The 17,162-nt window shown below is 36.3% G+C and overlaps 1 protein-coding gene and 1 long non-coding RNA gene across 11 annotated transcripts in view; one reads left to right on the top strand and one right to left on the bottom strand.

The window, feature by feature from the left end:
* Positions 1–13,199, top strand: part of NCK1 (NCK adaptor protein 1) — a 76,598-nt gene extending 63,399 nt beyond the window's left edge. For all 10 annotated transcript variants that reach the window (XM_072792625.1, XM_072792626.1, XM_072792627.1 and 7 more), the window contains 2 exons: positions 8,009–8,721; positions 11,342–13,199. In XM_072792625.1, the coding sequence (XP_072648726.1) occupies positions 8,009–8,721; positions 11,342–11,536 (908 nt within the window). In that variant the 3' untranslated portion in view covers positions 11,537–13,199. The remainder of the gene's footprint in view (positions 1–8,008; positions 8,722–11,341) is intronic.
* LOC140613972 (uncharacterized) lies at positions 8,019–15,247 on the bottom strand. The gene is made up of 3 exons (XR_012014887.1): positions 13,594–15,247; positions 13,201–13,370; positions 8,019–8,994 (listed from the first exon to the last, which is right to left on the bottom strand). It is a non-coding gene; the product is annotated as an uncharacterized lncRNA (long non-coding RNA).
* Between the last annotated feature and the right edge of the window lie 1,915 nt (positions 15,248–17,162).

Here is a 17,162-nt window from a genome sequence, read left to right as displayed (position 1 = left end):
TGGACACAACCAACTGAGCCATCCAGGCTACCCATTGTTTTCATTTCTTTAAGATTTTTTTTGATAATTTGGGTCCCTTGCAATTCCATATGAATTTTAGAATCAGCATTTCTATTTCTGCAAAAAAAGGAATATTAGAACTTTGAAAAGAATTACATGGAATCTATGGATCACTTTGGATAGTGTTACCATCTAAAAATATTGAGCCCTCAAATCCATAAACACAGAATGTCTTTTCTTAGATCTGCTTTAATTTTAGTAGTATTTTGTAGTGTTTGGTATACTGGTCTTGTACCTCCTTGATCAATAAGTTTAACCTATGTATTTGATTATGTATGCTATCATAAATGGAATTGTTTTCTCATTTTCCTCTTAGAACTGTTCTCTGCTAGTATATAGAAATGCAGTTGGTTTTTGTGTGTTGATTTTTGTATCTTGCAAATTTGCTTATTATAACATTTTTGGTGTTACACACATACAGAAATAAACATTTTCTGTATTTATGATCATGTCATCTGCAAATAAAGATTATTTTACTTCTTCCTTTCTTGTTTGGATCTCTTTTCTTTTTCTTACGTAATTGTCCTAGCTACTGCTTCCAGTACATTGTTGAATAGAAGTGGGTGAAAGGGCATCCATGTCTTGTTCCTGATCTTAGCTTTCAGTCTTTTACTTTTGAATGTGATGGTAACTGCAGGTTGTTGTTGTTGTTTTTAGTAAATGCCCTTTTTTTTTTTTTTTTTTTTTTTTTTTAAAGATTTTATTTATTTATTCATGATAGACACAGAGAGAGAGAGGCAGAGACACAGGCAGAGAGAGAAGCAGGCTCCATGCACCGGGAGCCTGACGTGGGATTCGATCCCGGGTCTCCAGGATCGCGCCCTGGGTCAAAGGCAGGCGCTAAACCGCTGCGCCACCCAGGGATCCCAGTAAATGCCCTTTATGATGTTGAGGAAATTCCTTTATATTCCTAGTTGGCTGGTACTTTTATCATGAAATGATATTAGATTTTATCCCGTGCTTTTTCTGCATCAGTTGAGATAATTTGGGGTTTTTTCTTTATATTAATGTGGTATGTAATAATACTGATTTTCATATTGTTAACTGTTGAATTACTCTTCTATTCCTGGGACAAATATCCCTTTATCATGATGTACGTTCCTATTAATATATTGCTATGTTGTTTGCTAGTATAGATAATCCCTGTTTTTAGCAGATTCCATATTTGTGAATTTGCCTACTTGCTAAAATTTTATTTGGAAGTCCCAAATTGATCATTGTGATGCTTTTGTGGACATGTGCAGAGTAGCATAAATTTTGAGTTGTCTGATGCACATATTGCCAGCTGAGGTTGAACAAGGAGATGGTCTGCCTTTTTGTTTCAGCTCTCGTATTGTGAATAAGGAGTCTATTTAGTGCCATGACTTTCTCATTGTTATGCCTTTTTTTTTTTTTAAGATTTTGTTTATTTATTCATGAGAGAGACAGAGAGAGAGAGAGAGAGAGGCAGAGACACAGGAGAGGGAGAAGCAGACTCCATGCTGGGAGCCTGACATGGGACTTGATCCCCGGTCTCCAGGGCCACACTCTGGGCTGAAGGTGGCGCTAAACCACTGAGCCATTGTTACCCTTTTTTTGGTTTGTTTATGATTTTGCTGTTTAAAATGCCCCCGTCCCCCAAGCACAGCCCTAAAGTATTGCCTAGTATTCCTAAGTGCAAGAAAGATGTGATTTGCCTCATGGAAAAAATATGTGTCAGGTAAGCTTCATTTAGGTATGAGTTACAGTGATGTGGGCCAAAGTTCATTGTTAATATTTTACATTAAATAAAGTGTGAAGCAAGGTTATATATTGCTTGGTTGATACAAATGTTGTGAACAGAGAGGTTTGTAGGTATTTCATGGTAACTTTATTGAATGTAACTACCACGAATAGCAAGAATTGATTATTTTGTTGAGGAATTTTTAAAAATTTTTTATTTACTTGACAGAGCACAAGCAGGGAGAGGGGCAGGCAGAGGGAGAGGAAGAAGGAGGCTTTCCACCAGGCAGAGAGCCCAATGTGGGAAGCTTGATCCCAGGACCCTTGGGATCATGACCCAAGCTAAAGGCAGATGCTTAACAGACTGAGCCACCCAGGCACCCTGAGGAATTTTCAATCTATATTCATAAGGTATATTGGTCAATACTTTTCTTGTGATAACTTTATCTGGCTTTGATACCAGGGTAGTGCTGACCTCAATAGAATGAGTTACGAAATGTTTCCTTCTATCTCTTTTGTAGAAATTTGAGAAGGAAATGTTTGGTAGAATTGATAAGTTACTCAGTCCTGGACTTTTCCTTATTGTGAAGTTTTTGGTTACTGATTTACTCTTTTACTTGTGACAGATCTGTCCAATTTTTCTATTGGTTCTTGAGTTTGTGTGTTTAGCAATTTGTTCTTTTCATCTAGGTTATCTAATTTATTAGTGTACAAGTGTTCATAGTGTTTTTTTTTTCTTATTTTATTTCTGTTAGGTTTCTAGTAAATCCCACTTTATTTCTGATTTTAGTAATTTGAGTCTTGTCAATTTTGCTATTTTCAAAAACAACTTTTTCATTGTTTTGTATTTCATGTAGTTTCATTGACTCTTTGTTTTTGTATTCTTTTGTATTCTTGTGTTTATCTCTGCTCTGATCTTTATTATTATTTTTTTCTTCTTCTAGCTTTGGGTTAGTTTGATCTTTCTCTAGTTCTCTAAGGGATAAAGTTAGGTTATTGATTTGAGTGAGATCAATTTCTTCTTTAGAGTGAATGGGTGACGGGCACTGGGGGTTATTCTGTATGTTAGTAAATTGAACACCAATAAAAAATAAATTAAAAAAAATTTCTTCTTTAAAAAAATTTTCCTTTTTTATCATAAGCTTTTAGAGCTATAAATTTCCTTCTGAGGGGCACCTGGGTAGCTCAGTGGTTGAGCATCTGCCTTTGGCTTGGGTCGTGATCCCTGGATCAAGCCTGTTTCTCCTTCTGCTTATGTCTCTGTCTCTCTCTCTCTGTGTTTCTCATGAATAACTAAATAAATAAAATTTTTAAAAAATTTCCTTCTGAGCACTGCTTTTGCTGCAGCTTGTAGATTTTGGTATGTTGTGTTTTTATTGCCGTATGTCTCAGAGTATTTTTAAATCTCACCTGTAATTTTTTCTTTGACCTACCAGTTGTTTTAGTGTGTTAATTTACATATATTTGTGAATTTTCCAGTTTTGCTTTCTGTTAATTTTTAGTTTCATTCCATTATGGTCAGAGAAGATATTTTGTATGATTTCAGTCTCTTTAAATGTATTTAGATTTGTCTTGTGGCCTAACATATGGTTTATCTTGGAGAGTGTTCTATGTGCACTGGAGAAAACTGTATATTCTGTTGTTGTTTATCAGTGTTCTAGGGATCCCTGGGTGGCGCAGCAGTTTGGCGCCTGCCTTTGGCCCAGGGCGCGATCCTGGAGACCCGGGATCGAATCCCACGTCGGGCTCCCGGTGCATGGAGCCTGCTTCTCCCTCTGCCTGTGTCTCTGCCTCTCTCTCTCTCTCTCTCTCTCTCTCTCTCTGTGACTATCATAAATAAATAAAATTTAAAAAAATATATATCAGTGTTCTATATGTCTGTTAGGTCTAATTAACTTATAGTATTTTTCAGGTCCTCTATTTCCTTAATAAATTTTTGTCTAGATCTACTCATTATTGAAAAGTATTAAAGTCTCTAACTATATTGTAGAACTGTCAGTTTCTCCCTTTAATTCTGTCAGTTTTGCTTTATATATCCTGAAGCTCTCTTACTAGGTGTGTATAATGTTTGTATCCTCTTGATGGATTGACCCTTTTATCAATACATAATAATGTCTTTTGTCTCCTTTAACAACCTGTGTCTTAAGGACTGTGTTGTCTGTTATTAATACAACCATTCTCTTGGTTACTATTTTCATGGAATATGTTGTTCTGTCCTTTTGCTTTACCTGTTTGTATCTCTGGATCTCAAGTGAGTGCTTATAGATAGCATGGAGTTGGATCTTGTTTTTAAATCCATTCTGCCAACCTTTGTCCCTTTAGTCCATTATTTTAATTCACTTATATTTTAAAGTAATTACAGGTAAGGAAAGCTGCCTACTGTTTGTTTTTTTTTTTTTTTTGAAGATTTTATTTATTCATGAGAGACAGAGCGAGAGCGAGGGGGGGGCGGTCAGAGACATAGGCAGAGAGAAGCAGGCTCCATGTGGGGAGCCTGATATGGGATTCGATCCAGAGACTCCAGGATCACACCCTAGGCCGAAGGCAGGCGCTCAACCGCTGAGCCACCCAGGCGCCCCATGCCTACTGTTTTGCTATTTGTTTCCTGTATGTTGCATGCCTTTTCTCCCCTCAATTCTTCTACTACTGACTTCTTTTGTAATTGATTTTTCTCCTGATGTACCATTTTCCCTTCTCGTTTCTTTCTTTTTTTATTTTTAGCTTTTCCTTAGTGATTACCCTGAGGATTATAATTAACATTTTAACTTTTTAACAGTCATTTTTGAAATGATGTAAATTTAGCTGGTATATAAAACTACTCCTTTACAGTTCATCTTTTTTTTTTTTTAAGATTTATTATTTTATTTTAGAAAGGGGGGTAGGGATGGAGGGAGAAGGAGAGAGATTTTTTTTTTTTGAGAATTTTTTTTTAAAGATTTTATTTATTTGAGAGAGAGAGTGCATGAGCGAGCACAGAGGGAGAGGGAGAAACAGACTCCCTGCTGAGCAGAGAGCCCCACATAGGGCTCCATCTTACGATCCTGAGAGTCTGAAGCTTATGAAACCAGAGTCTGAAGCTTAACCAACTGCCCCATAAAGTTCTGTTTTTATACATTGTTTGCCCATTAACCTCGATTTGAAATTACTGTTTTATAAATTTGTATCTTAATCATATAGGAAAAAAAAAAAAGAGGATTTACGAACCAAAAAAATAAGAATACTGGCTTTTATATTTATGAACGAAGCTACCTTTACTATTACTTCCTCATATGGCTTTAAGTTACTGTTTAGTGTCCTTTCATTTCAGCCTAGAGGACTTTCTTCAGCATTTATTTAGCATGAACCTAGTGTGACAAACTCCTTCAGTTTCTGTTTACCTAGGAGTGTCTTAATTTTTCCTTCAAATTTGAAGGACAATATTGCTGGGTATAGAATTCTTGATTGACAGTTTTTTCTTCTATCATCAGATTCTACCCCCGCTATGGTTTGTTGTTGCTTCTTATTATAGGTTGTTTACTTGTTTAGTGAGTTTTCTAAACTATTTTTGTAAAGTCTATATTCTTTGTCCTGTGTGGCCTCTGAAGTTGGTGTTCTGTCTTTTCCTTGCTGGGGTTTTCAGTCTGTGCCTTGTCCTAGTTTTTGCCCCTTTCTCCAGGCTGCTACATCAATTAAATGATTTCAGGAAAAGAATGAGAACGTTCCAGGTCCAGTAAAACCAAGGCAAGCTTTTATGCCTATCCTTCACATGGCCGCCAAACAGCTTGAAACCCACAGTCATAATTCTTTGAGAATAAGATCTGTATTGCTCCCTCTGGCATTAGGAGTGCCAGTTACTGTCCTCAAAGCCACTACTGATTTGGGATGTAAAAGATGATCGGCAAGTGATTTAAAATGCCATAGCATTCTTACTACAAAGCAGCAGCTTCTTTTTTCACTAATCTTTGCCCTAGTTTTGTAAAATTTTTTTACTAGATTCCAGAGTTCTGCAAAAGTTGATTTTGACATCATCTGTCAGCTCATTAGTTGCCTTTCTGGGCAAATGGAGCCATAGAATTCCCTACTCTGCCAGAAATTCCTGATGTGGGGATTTTTTGGGATGATATTAACTACAAGTAAAGAAGCTGAGAGGCAGGGAACTGATTTATTGGCATGGGAGAGGTTATTTTTATTTAGAGATAAGTCTTGTATTTGTTGTATTTGAAGTGCAAATATCTACAATCTGTAGGCGTCTAGTGACAGTTGGAATCATAGTTCTTGAATTCCAGACAGAGCTTAGACCTGCAGAGAGACCTTATTAGAACCTTCTATACAGAAGTTACAAAAAACAAAAGTATAAGATATCCTTGAAGTAGAGAGGAAGTTCAGGCATCATATTTTGGGAAACGCTTTTAACTGAGGAATCTCTTCACTTTTTCATTCAGCAAACATTTATTTTGTTCCTATTATGTGGGTGCTGAAAATACAAAGGTATTTTTTCCTGCCTTCAGGAAACTCGTATTAAAGAAGGAAGACAGAAAATACAGTACAATTTTATAACAAGGTTTAGGGGAGCCCAGACAGAGATAAATAAAAATATTTAAACAGGTCAGTAGGTAAGACAGGAGACTCTCAGGGAAGTTAAAGGAGAAAAACAATAGAATAATCTGTGATCTTAGTTGCTGCCTTGAGAGTTTGAAAAGAATGAGGGCTCTAAAAGTTATTGATTGGCAGTAAAGAGATGACACAATTTTTATAAGAATGGTTTTTATTGAGTAGTTTGGTAGAATGGTAGAGATTAAAGGATCAGATCATAAGAAGTTAGGAATGAGTGAGTGAATGGTGAAGAAGTTGAAGGGAAAAAGAGTCTTTTTACCATGTTTAAAGAATGGTATAGTTCAAAAGGAGTAGCAGGATTGAAGTAACTTTATTTTGGAATGGAAATGATCTGAGTATGTTTTTAGACAGTAGAAGGATCTGAGTAGGAGGGAAACAGGGATGGCCAAGAGTCCCAAAAGAGGCAGGAAAAATGGTATTTAAAATCCTGGGAGGATCAGAGATTGAAAATTTGCATGAAGAAAAAGATTGAGGGTAATAAGGAGTTTTGAGATAGTGAGAAGGTTTGAGGAGTTTTATCTAGGAGTGCCTCCATTTTCTCAGTAAAAGCAGAACACACACACAAAAAAAACCAACAAAACAAACAAACAAAAAAAAAAGCAGAACACAAAATCATGTGCTAAGAAATGATCAGCAGTGAAAACACATGATCAAAGTTGACATAGCATACATTTATGATGGTAGTACCATGTGGTTCTTTTCTCATTTCTTTCAACAAATATGTATTAAGCATCTACTATGTACTAAGCACTGTCTGAGATTTTTGGTTTTGTATCTGTGAACAAAGTAAACAAAAATCCCTGCTCTTCTGGAGCTCGCATGTGAAGAGGGTGAGGGGAGAAAAACAAGGAAATAATGTATTACTTTAAAATAAACAGGGCAAAAAAAAAATAAAATAAAATAAAATAAACAGGGCAGCCCGGGTGGCTCAGTGGTTTAGCACCACCTTCGGCCCAGGGCGTGATCCTGGAGGCCCCGGGATCAAGTCCCACGTCGGGCTCCGTGCATGGAACCTGCTTCTCCCTCTGCCTGTGTCTCTGACTCTCTCTCTCTCTCTGATGAATAAATAAATAGAATCTTTAAAATAAAATAAACATAATGAGGTAAATAGAGCAGCATGGATATGGGAACTACGAAAGCAAATGAAAGGATTACCCAGACAGACCTACAACTTATATTGCATATCAAGTTGTAATTTGTTGTTTTATTTTTATACAGCTAATTATAGAATTTAGATTGATAAAGTAAGACAAGCATAGGGGTTTGGTGAACCTATGTACTTAGGTTGTAGATATGAGAGAAATAATCTATATTTGGAAGAAATTTTGTTAAATTTAGGGAAATTGTCATTATGTTATACAATTATTTCAGCACCTTTGAAAGAAAAGATGAGAGGATAAACTGTCATATAATAACTGATTTATATGTTTGGTTGTGAAAAAAATTTGTGAAGGAAGTCAAAAGGTACAAACTTCCAGTTATAAAATAAACAAGTCATGAAGATGTAAAGAAAGGAAAAAAAGAAGAAATTTGTTATCTAAATTTAAAGGCTTAAAAAAACTACAGAGGTAAAGATCCTTTTTTAATAATGAAAAATTGTATTTTTTGGTTATCATTATCTTATATTCTTTTATTACTCTTTTTATGTGAACAGGCATTGGAAAAGTGAAAAGAAAACACAGTGTGCCAGATTCTGCATCACCTGCTGATGATAGCTTTGTTGACCCAGGGGAACGTCTGTATGATCTCAACATGCCTGCTTATGTAAAATTTAACTACATGGCAGAGAGAGAGGATGAATTGTCATTGATAAAAGGGACAAAGGTGATCGTCATGGAGAAATGCAGTGATGGGTGGTGGCGAGGTAGCTACAATGGACAAGTTGGATGGTTCCCTTCAAACTATGTAACTGAGGAAGGTGACAGTCCTTTGGGTGACCATGTGGGTTCTCTGTCAGAAAAATTAGCAGCAGTTGTCAATAACCTAAATACTGGCCAAGTGTTGCATGTGGTACAGGCTCTTTACCCATTCAGTTCGTCCAATGATGAAGAACTTAATTTTGAGAAAGGAGATGTAATGGATGTTATTGAAAAGCCTGAAAATGACCCTGAATGGTGGAAATGCAGGAAGATCAATGGAATGGTTGGTCTGGTGCCAAAAAACTATGTTACCATTATGCAGAACAATCCATTAACCTCAGGTTTGGAACCATCACCTCCTCAGTGTGATTACATTAGGCCTTCACTCACTGGAAAGTTTGCTGGCAATCCATGGTATTATGGGAAAGTCACCAGGCATCAAGCAGAAATGGCATTAAATGAAAGAGGGCATGAAGGTGATTTCCTCATTCGTGATAGTGAATCTTCGGTAAGTTGATTTTCAAATAAATAGAAATAGAGCTCTGAGTATTAAAAAAAAAAATAAATAGAAGATTGGAAAGAGTAAGTTGCTGCTTTAAAATTAATCAGGTGATAAGTTGGGATGTATACTTACATTTTCTGAAGCTAAAGTCAATGTTCTTTCCAACCATATTTATTTTGAATAAAATACAGCCCTAGCAGTGATTAAACTATGCTGGATTATTTGGCCTTTTGAATTCTTTTGGTCTTGCATTTCTGAAATATCTTCTGTTGCATTACACTGAAAAATGGAGAAAACTGAACTGTGACTTCTCTGTTCAGAGTTAAAACAATGCAATGGACTAAACTGGGGGAAATTTTTTTTTTTTTTTCTTGAGAGGAAGAGAGTATGTGCACCCACATGTGTGTGGGGAGGGGCAGAGGAGAAAAGAGAATCTCAAGCAGGTTCCACACTCAATGCAGCGCCTGACTCGGGGCTCAATCTCACGACCATGATATCATGACCTGAGCTGAAATCGAGAGTCAGAAGATTGACTGACTGAGCCACCTAGGTGCACCTGAGAAAACATTTTTTAAATTGCATATTGGATGTGCTGTCATCCTTATAAAAGGAAATCCCTAAATTAAAGAAATTGAGATTTAAGTTTGTTCATAGATTGGTTGTTTGGAAGTTGGAATACACTTTTATTATTTACCTCAGAAACCTATTTTAATACTCACTGTTTTTGAAATGTATTTGCAATAAAAGATATTTTTTCTAATATTAGTAAAACTATGAAACCATAAAAATGGAATAATAGTTATGTAGGCTCTTTTGATTACTGTTTAGAATATTAGAATTTGGTCCTATTCATTTAACTGGTCTTTATTTTTCCTTTTAAAAGGATACCACTACTTTTCCAGTTTTCAGATCATTAGTATTGGCTTTGTTTCTGTGTATGTAGTTCTATAAATGTGAATGTGTGATTGTAGAAAAGATTTAAAGTCAGAAGAAAACTTATCTGGTGTGTGTATGTGCACTTGCGTATAGCGTGTATATGTTTATAAAAGGGAGGGAAGAAAAGAGAGGTAATTGAACTGCTTGATATGAAGTTCAGGAAATGAGGCCTGTACATAACCCCTCAGGAAGAGCAGGATCAATGATAGGGAACAGTGGTGGGATTTGTTTTCTGTTAGATGCCTGACTTGATCTATCTTTCTAGGACAAGCAGTGAGCAAGAAGCATTAGGAAATGAGTGACCTTAGAGCAGGTGATAAGAGTAACCATAGGTATAGGATGTTTCCAAGAAGCCCACTATTTGAAACTTTGTCAGTAACTATATAAAACTTTTAGACTGTTCAGAAAAGTGTTTAGGTTAAAAAAAACAACAAAAAGTAAGAAAGTAGCTTGGTTACAAAACACTGTTTTCTTGGTGGGTAATTGAGCATGGATATTAGCCAACATGCACCATCATTTTTAGCAGTAGGATTTTTTTTTTTAAGATTTTATTTATTCATGAGAAACAGAGAATGGCAGACATTGGCAGAAGGAGAAACAGGCTCCCTGCGGGGAGCCCAATGCAGGACTCAGTCCTGAGACCCCAGGATCAGGCCCTGAGCTGAAGGGATGCTCAACCACTGAGCCACCCAAGCATCCCTAGAATTTTTAAAGTAAAGATTTCAAACAGGATATTTTGTTTGACATGAACAATGTTTTTTAAACATTTGAATTTGTTACCAGTATTTAAATATTGGGAAATTTACTATAAAAAGTCAGGTGACAGACTTCCTTTTAAAATTGGAAGACCTGGGCAGCCCCGGGGTGCAGCGGTTTAGCGCCGCCTGCAGCACGGGGTGTGATCCTGGAGACCCGGGATCCAGTCCCGTGTCAGGCTTCCTGCATGGAGCCTGCTTCTCCCTCTGCCTGTGTCTCTACTATCTCTCTCCCCCCCCCTCCCTCCCTCCCCCTGAATGAATGAATGAATGAATGAATAAATAAATCTTTTTTTTAAATAAATAAATAAAAATAAAATTGGAAGGCCTGCCAACCTTGCCTGTATTTCTACAAGACAACAATCACCACTAAGTGGCCACTTTCTTTAAATTGGCCATGCACTGTTCCTTCTCTCTGTCCACCCTGTCATTTGTTTATATGTCTTTTGACCCTTGTAGGCATTTGAGTTTATGACCTCTCATTAGTGTCTATTGTCTTTAAGAATTCAGCCGAATATCTGAGCTAGTCTATGAGATAGCTACTGTTAGCTCACATTAACTCATGTTTTCTCATGTGTTTCTCCAGTTGTCTGAAGGAGAGAAGATAGCTCTTGTGCTTCAGATGTTAAACTAAAGGATTTGCCATGGGTGTTAGAGCATATTATTTAAGAGACTTTGGAGTCTGGCTGCTTGGGTTTGCATCCTGGCTGTCTTGTTAACTACATGGATGATTTTGAGCAACTTAGCTTTTCTTGGCCTTGATTTTGTCATCTCTAAAAAGGGTTGGTTAGAGGTGTAAAGGAGATAATCTATGTAAATAGCATAGTGCCTAGTACTTAGCTAAGATTTGAGCACTTTATTATTATTAGTGTAATATAAAAATGCTAATAGATATCTTTCAAAATGTTTACCCTATGTATTTTTTTCTCTTTTAGCCAAATGATTTCTCTGTATCACTAAAAGCACAAGGGAAAAACAAGCATTTTAAAGTCCAACTAAAAGAGACTGTCTACTGCATTGGGCAGCGTAAATTCAGCACCATGGAAGAACTTGTAGAACATTACAAAAAGGCACCAATTTTTACAAGTGAACAAGGAGAAAAACTGTATCTTATCAAGCATTTGTCATGATAATGCTGACCAGAAGTGACTGCTATACAGCTATAACTCATCATGTAATTGAAGACTGAGAAAATGTCAATCCAATCATATTTGATTGGAAATTGATTTCTGACTCTACATGAGAATTGAGTGTGATACATAAGTATTTTTATTATAACTCAGCCCATACATATATACTACATATGCAAAGCATCTGCATAAAGCAGTTCCTTATCCTTGGTCTTCTGTTTTATTGTTTCTTGTCTGTTTTTCTCTTTGCTTCTAATATTAAGGTTTTATATTTTCTAAAGATGATGCAGATCGAAAGTCTTTACATGGAAGAATTTATTGGTTTTTTTCTTTATTTCCTTGTAAGGGCACCATATTTAGGTCACTTCTGCAATGGTTTCTCTTCATATAAAATTATTATATCAGTATATGGCATATGCTAAAATAAATTTCTTGGACAATGTTCTTTTCTGTGACTAAATAGCAATAATAAATGGATAATTAGAAATTATTTTCAGGTATTTGTTGCAAGCCATTGTAAATATCAAGTATGTTGTGTCTGCCATTTTTAAAAAATATTCATTGTCTTCATTGTAAAGCAAAACAAATGGGACATAGGTTTGAAAACGTATCTTGTACACTTTTAATTTGCAACTGTTGGAAACAAAAATCTAAACTTCTAGGACTTTTTTGTGGGGTTGCTTCTTACCTGGTTATTTAAGAGAATAAAGCAGTCTCTGAGATATTTAGCTTTTTAAACTATAAATGGATGCCCTAGTGTTATGTTTTTTTTTTTCCCCTAGTGTTATTTTGACAAAGCATCTTGTATTGGGGCATGTTGTATCTGTGTCAGTGTGAAAAAAGCTGCAGCCAAATGTTGGGGAAGTAGGAGGCAGTGAGATACTTGTCTCCCCTCCCCAAACATGTCTATCAGTATTAGGTATAGTATTTCTGCTATTTTCTTTTCCTCCTTTCAGCTTTGAGTTTTGTTGACTGAGACACTAAAATTGATCATACCTGAGGAAAAGATGGGATGTGCCAAATGGTTAGAGAAGGTTATTTTTGAAATCTTACTTTTGGAGAGTTTCTATTGTTTTTGTTTACTAAACAGAAGCTTGGGTGTATGAATGAGAGGCTACTATAGAGTATTGAATCTACTTCTGCAGGTCACAGAAGAAAACAGCTGTATTTTGTGGTCTTAGCTATCCTCTCCGACATAATTTGTTCTGGAATTTAAATTTAAGCAAAATTACTTTCAGTATTAGGAAATCTTATGGTATTTTTAAAAATTTCCCCAGTGCGGCCTAAGCAAATGAATGTTTCTATTCTTTAATGTGTTATAGATAAGTATTTAATACACCAAAATTACTGATGTTAAAATTGAAATTGTCTAATTCCTGAGGTTTTTGGATTATTTTTTTAAATTATTTTAAGTAATTTTTATTCTTTAACTCTTAAAATCATTTGAAGACTTACATTGCCACTGGGTGGCAGCCCTGGCTTCTCCCACTAAGCAATAGGAGTCAGCAAATACAATTAAAGCATTGATGTACAATTTTTTATTTTCACCACATCTACTTTTAAAGCCTTTTAGTTCATATTTCATTATCTTTGTCAGTCTCTCTTTGTTTATTGAGATGATTATTAGTAGACAATTGTAATAGAAATAAAAGTCATGTGCTTACCTGTTTTTGCTGTAAAATCACTTGAATATAAGTTGAAGAAAATAGTTTCAAAGTGTTATAAATATGATTAGGTAGTAAACACCTTTTTATTTGATTTTAAACAGCTGATGATGCTTTCTTTTTCTCCATTTTTTGTTTTTCCCCCCAGTCTTCTTTTTAAAAAGATATTTCTTAAAAAAAAAAGAAGCAATTAATACTTTGTAATCACAATGTAATTGATGCATTAATCATGTATCACATGAGCTATATTTATAGCAAACCCCACTGAACTTATGTTAAGGATTTTAAGAAAGCAGCTAGGAATGGAGAAGACTGGAAGTAGATTGCACATTCTCTGACATAATTAGATTTATAATAACTAGAGAGTTCCCAGATAGGCCACATGACCTGCACCTGCATATAACAAGCACTGCATATACTCATCTTCCACAAGGCAAAAGACTTGGGTATCTGATTGTTCAACAAAACAAAGCTTGAACAGCATCCAGGAGGTGAGGCAGGCAAACCAGGCTGTAGAACTCTTCCATTTGTTAAATCACACAAGAGAAAACCTATTCCGTGCAAATGTAAAAGGTGTCATCATTTGTCTTTTTCTTTTTTTCTTTTTTAAAAGATTCTATTCATTCATGAGAGACACACAGAGAGCGAGAGGCAGAGACACAGGCAGAGGGAGAAGCAGGTTCCATGCAGGGAGCCTGACATGGGACTCAATCCCGGGACGCCAGGATCAGGCCCCGGGCTGAAGGCGGCGCTAAACCGCTGAGCCACCCAGTCTGCCCTCTTTTCTTTTTCTGTTGCTACATTTTTCTTCTTTCAAGTATCCTGTAGTTTCTCAAGTCCTTTAGTTCCTCTCCTATGCATGCACAGCTGGGCTGCAAAATGCCAGGGAGTTGATGAGCCAATAATACCTATTGTGTGCTGTTATTCTGGAATGAAAACCTCACTAGAAACTATGGAATTTTGTACTTAAATATTTTATCAATTTTTAAAAGTCTTAAGCCAATCCTTATATCAATGACTGTCTTTATAAGCATAAATTTTATTTGAAGCAATTTTCTTAAGAATTAGAACAACCTTAGAAAACATCTACATAGCTAGCTAGTAGCCCGACTTGTATTAGAAACCAGGTTTCCTTTTTCCCAGTCTGGTACATTCTGTTTGGTGACACACTGCCATCTGTGTGTTTGTTTTAGCCTAAGAGTTCTGGGAGTAGCCTGGGTGGCTTAGTCAAATGAGCATCTAACTCTTGGTTTCTGCTCAAGTTGTGAGCTCAGGGTCATGGGCTCGAGCCGTGCATTGGACTCTGTGCTCAGCTTGGGATTCTCTCCATCTTGCTCTCTTGTTCTTTCTCTCGCACTCCTTAAAATAAATAAATAAATCTTACATAAAAAGAAATAGGTGAAATGTTCTATCTTAACGGAAATTTTCTTCCACATATGAGGGGACACTTAGCCATCAATTTAAACAGATAACACTGCCCGATCCACATCTGTAAATAACTTCTCCAAAATCTTGGAAGAAGTTATTTGAGAACTTCATCTAAGTTCAATAATCAAAAGCTGTTGTTGCGATATTTGTTAATTGGTCATAGGTCCTTAGGATTCAGTAAAATATGTATGAACACATACGTAAGATACATATTGAATGTATCTTTTACTATACACAGTAACACAGATGTATAGCACAATAAAAGTGTCACAGATATATCACTAAAAACAGGAAGGCTAGCTAATCCATTGCTATTGCTGGAAGAATAAAAAGGCCTAGCAGATGAGCAACTTGGGTTGGTTGGAAAAGGCCATCCTTGTAGGTACATGGCACATAAATTATCTCATTTTAATGCTCTCATCCTGTCTTCTAATCCAGAGATTGAAAGAAGCAGGGGCACTGCTGTCAGTGTAGGTACTTTTGTGAGAATTAGGAAAAGGTACCTTTTACCTTCTACCCCTTGCCTCAACTCAAGACCAGCCTTTTTCCTTGTAGAAAAGTCCAAATTTCACCATGCCTCTCTCCCACATCTTGGCCAGGTGCCTTCTTCAGAGTACAGCTCAGCCTACACAGTACAAAAAAAGTAATTGTTCACATTTTAAAATTGGGGAATTTCACATAAAGTTTAGAGTTCTGGTTTCCCGTAAATAATATGGCAGTTCTGCAGTTGAATTCCCACAAGGTGACTATTGGATGGAATCTAAGTTGAATAGTCCCCTTATGTTTACTAAAGTACATCGTTAAAAAAAAAAAAAATTGTAAAAGTCCCCTTCCCAACCCTTATCTCCATAGTTCACATCTCCAAATATACTTGTTAGTCCCTATTTTTCCTATAACATAGAGTTTCTGGTTTAGAATCTGAAAACTATTATTTTTCAGAAACACCTCAGAATGTAATGTCCAAATCAACAAATTTAGGAATGTAGCATTATAACACATTTTAACCTTTCCACTTTAATATTTTGCTCTAAGGGGGCCCTTTGTATTTTTGTGTATATAGATACATATATAGAGAGAAATCTTTTAACTTTCCAAATGGCTTCACAACTGTAGTCCCTTCTTCAAGGACATTTGATACAAGATGACGTCCATTTTATGTTCTGAACAGCATCCAGGGGACTTCTTAAAAAATGCAGCATTGGGATCCCTGGGTGGCGCAGCGGTTTGGCGCCTGCCTTTGGCCCAGGGCGCGATCCTGGAGACCCGGGATCGAGTCCCACGTCGGGCTCCCGGTGCATGGAGCCTGCTTCTCCCTCTGCCTGTGTCTCTGCCTCTCTCTCTCTCTCTCTGTGACTATCATGAATAAATAAATAAAATCTTAAAAAAAAAAAAATGCAGCATTACTGCTAAGGAAAACCATTATTTGATTCTACTGTGAAGCAAGGTAGGAAGCTCTCTCTTCTGATAAGCTGGTTCTGTTGGTTTAGCAAGTTTATATGACTCAACTCTGTCATCCTCTAAACACGTGCAGACCAGCATACTATGCCTAATCCACACCCTAATTTCTTGCTGTTACATGACTTAAAGCAAGTGACTGAGCAACCAAGTTTGCCAGCAACGTGTTTCTTGATCTGAAAGTATACAGTTTGCCAAGACTTTTTTGTTTAATGGGTAGAACCTAAATTGAGTGTTGTGAGTTTTGATGAACAGGAGTTTCAGTTATAATTGGCCACATAGAGGTACTTATTTTATTTTATTTTATTTTATTATTTTATTTGAAAGATTTTTTATTCATTCATGAAAGACAGAGAGAGGCAGAGACACAGGCAGAGGGAGAAGCAGTCTCCATGCCAGGAGCCTGATGTGGGACTCGATCCCAGGACTCCAGGATCACGCCCTGAGCTGAAGGCAGGCGCTAAACCGCTAAGCCACCCAGGGTCCCCAAGGTACATTTTTTAAACCAAAGTGTCTTTTAAAGAATATGTCTGCTGGCCAGAGCACTTTCATTATCAAATATTTCAAAATTGACCTATTGCCTAAAGTGGCTTAGCACAGATATTTAATTTACCTACTGGTCTGGCTGATTTTTAAATATTTCACTCAAATTACTTTTTAAGCTATTTTTAAGGCTACGTAAAGCTGGGCTCAGTATTTTGGAATAATGGAAATTTCATTTGTAGTTATAACTACAGAAGACAAAGTAGTCAATTTCCTTTTTTCCACGTTTCCTGGTAGCTTTTGAATAATAATGACTTTCAAACAGGAAAACAAATAGACAATTAACAATAGACATCTAAAGTAAAAATAACTAGTTGCTTTAAATAAATCTCTGGGCTAAGAAAATTTATATCTGAGCCTACATGGAAAAGTTGCAGATAGCCCTTGGGTAATTATGGAGACATGTGAAGACCTGAGTTCCAGAATGAGACTGAAGTGTTGTCTATTTTAGAGGAATGATTATTGAATTGATTTTCTTGAGCTCTTAGGGAAGAAATTTGTAATCCCTGAATAAGCGTGTTGTGTCTAGGAGCATG

This window comes from Canis lupus, chromosome 22 (assembly GCF_048164855.1).
Source record: "Canis lupus baileyi chromosome 22, mCanLup2.hap1, whole genome shotgun sequence".
NCBI classification, from domain to species: domain Eukaryota; kingdom Metazoa; phylum Chordata; class Mammalia; order Carnivora; family Canidae; genus Canis; species Canis lupus.
The sequence above is the reverse complement of the archived record's forward strand: the minus strand, read 5'-3'. Positions and strand labels throughout refer to the sequence as shown.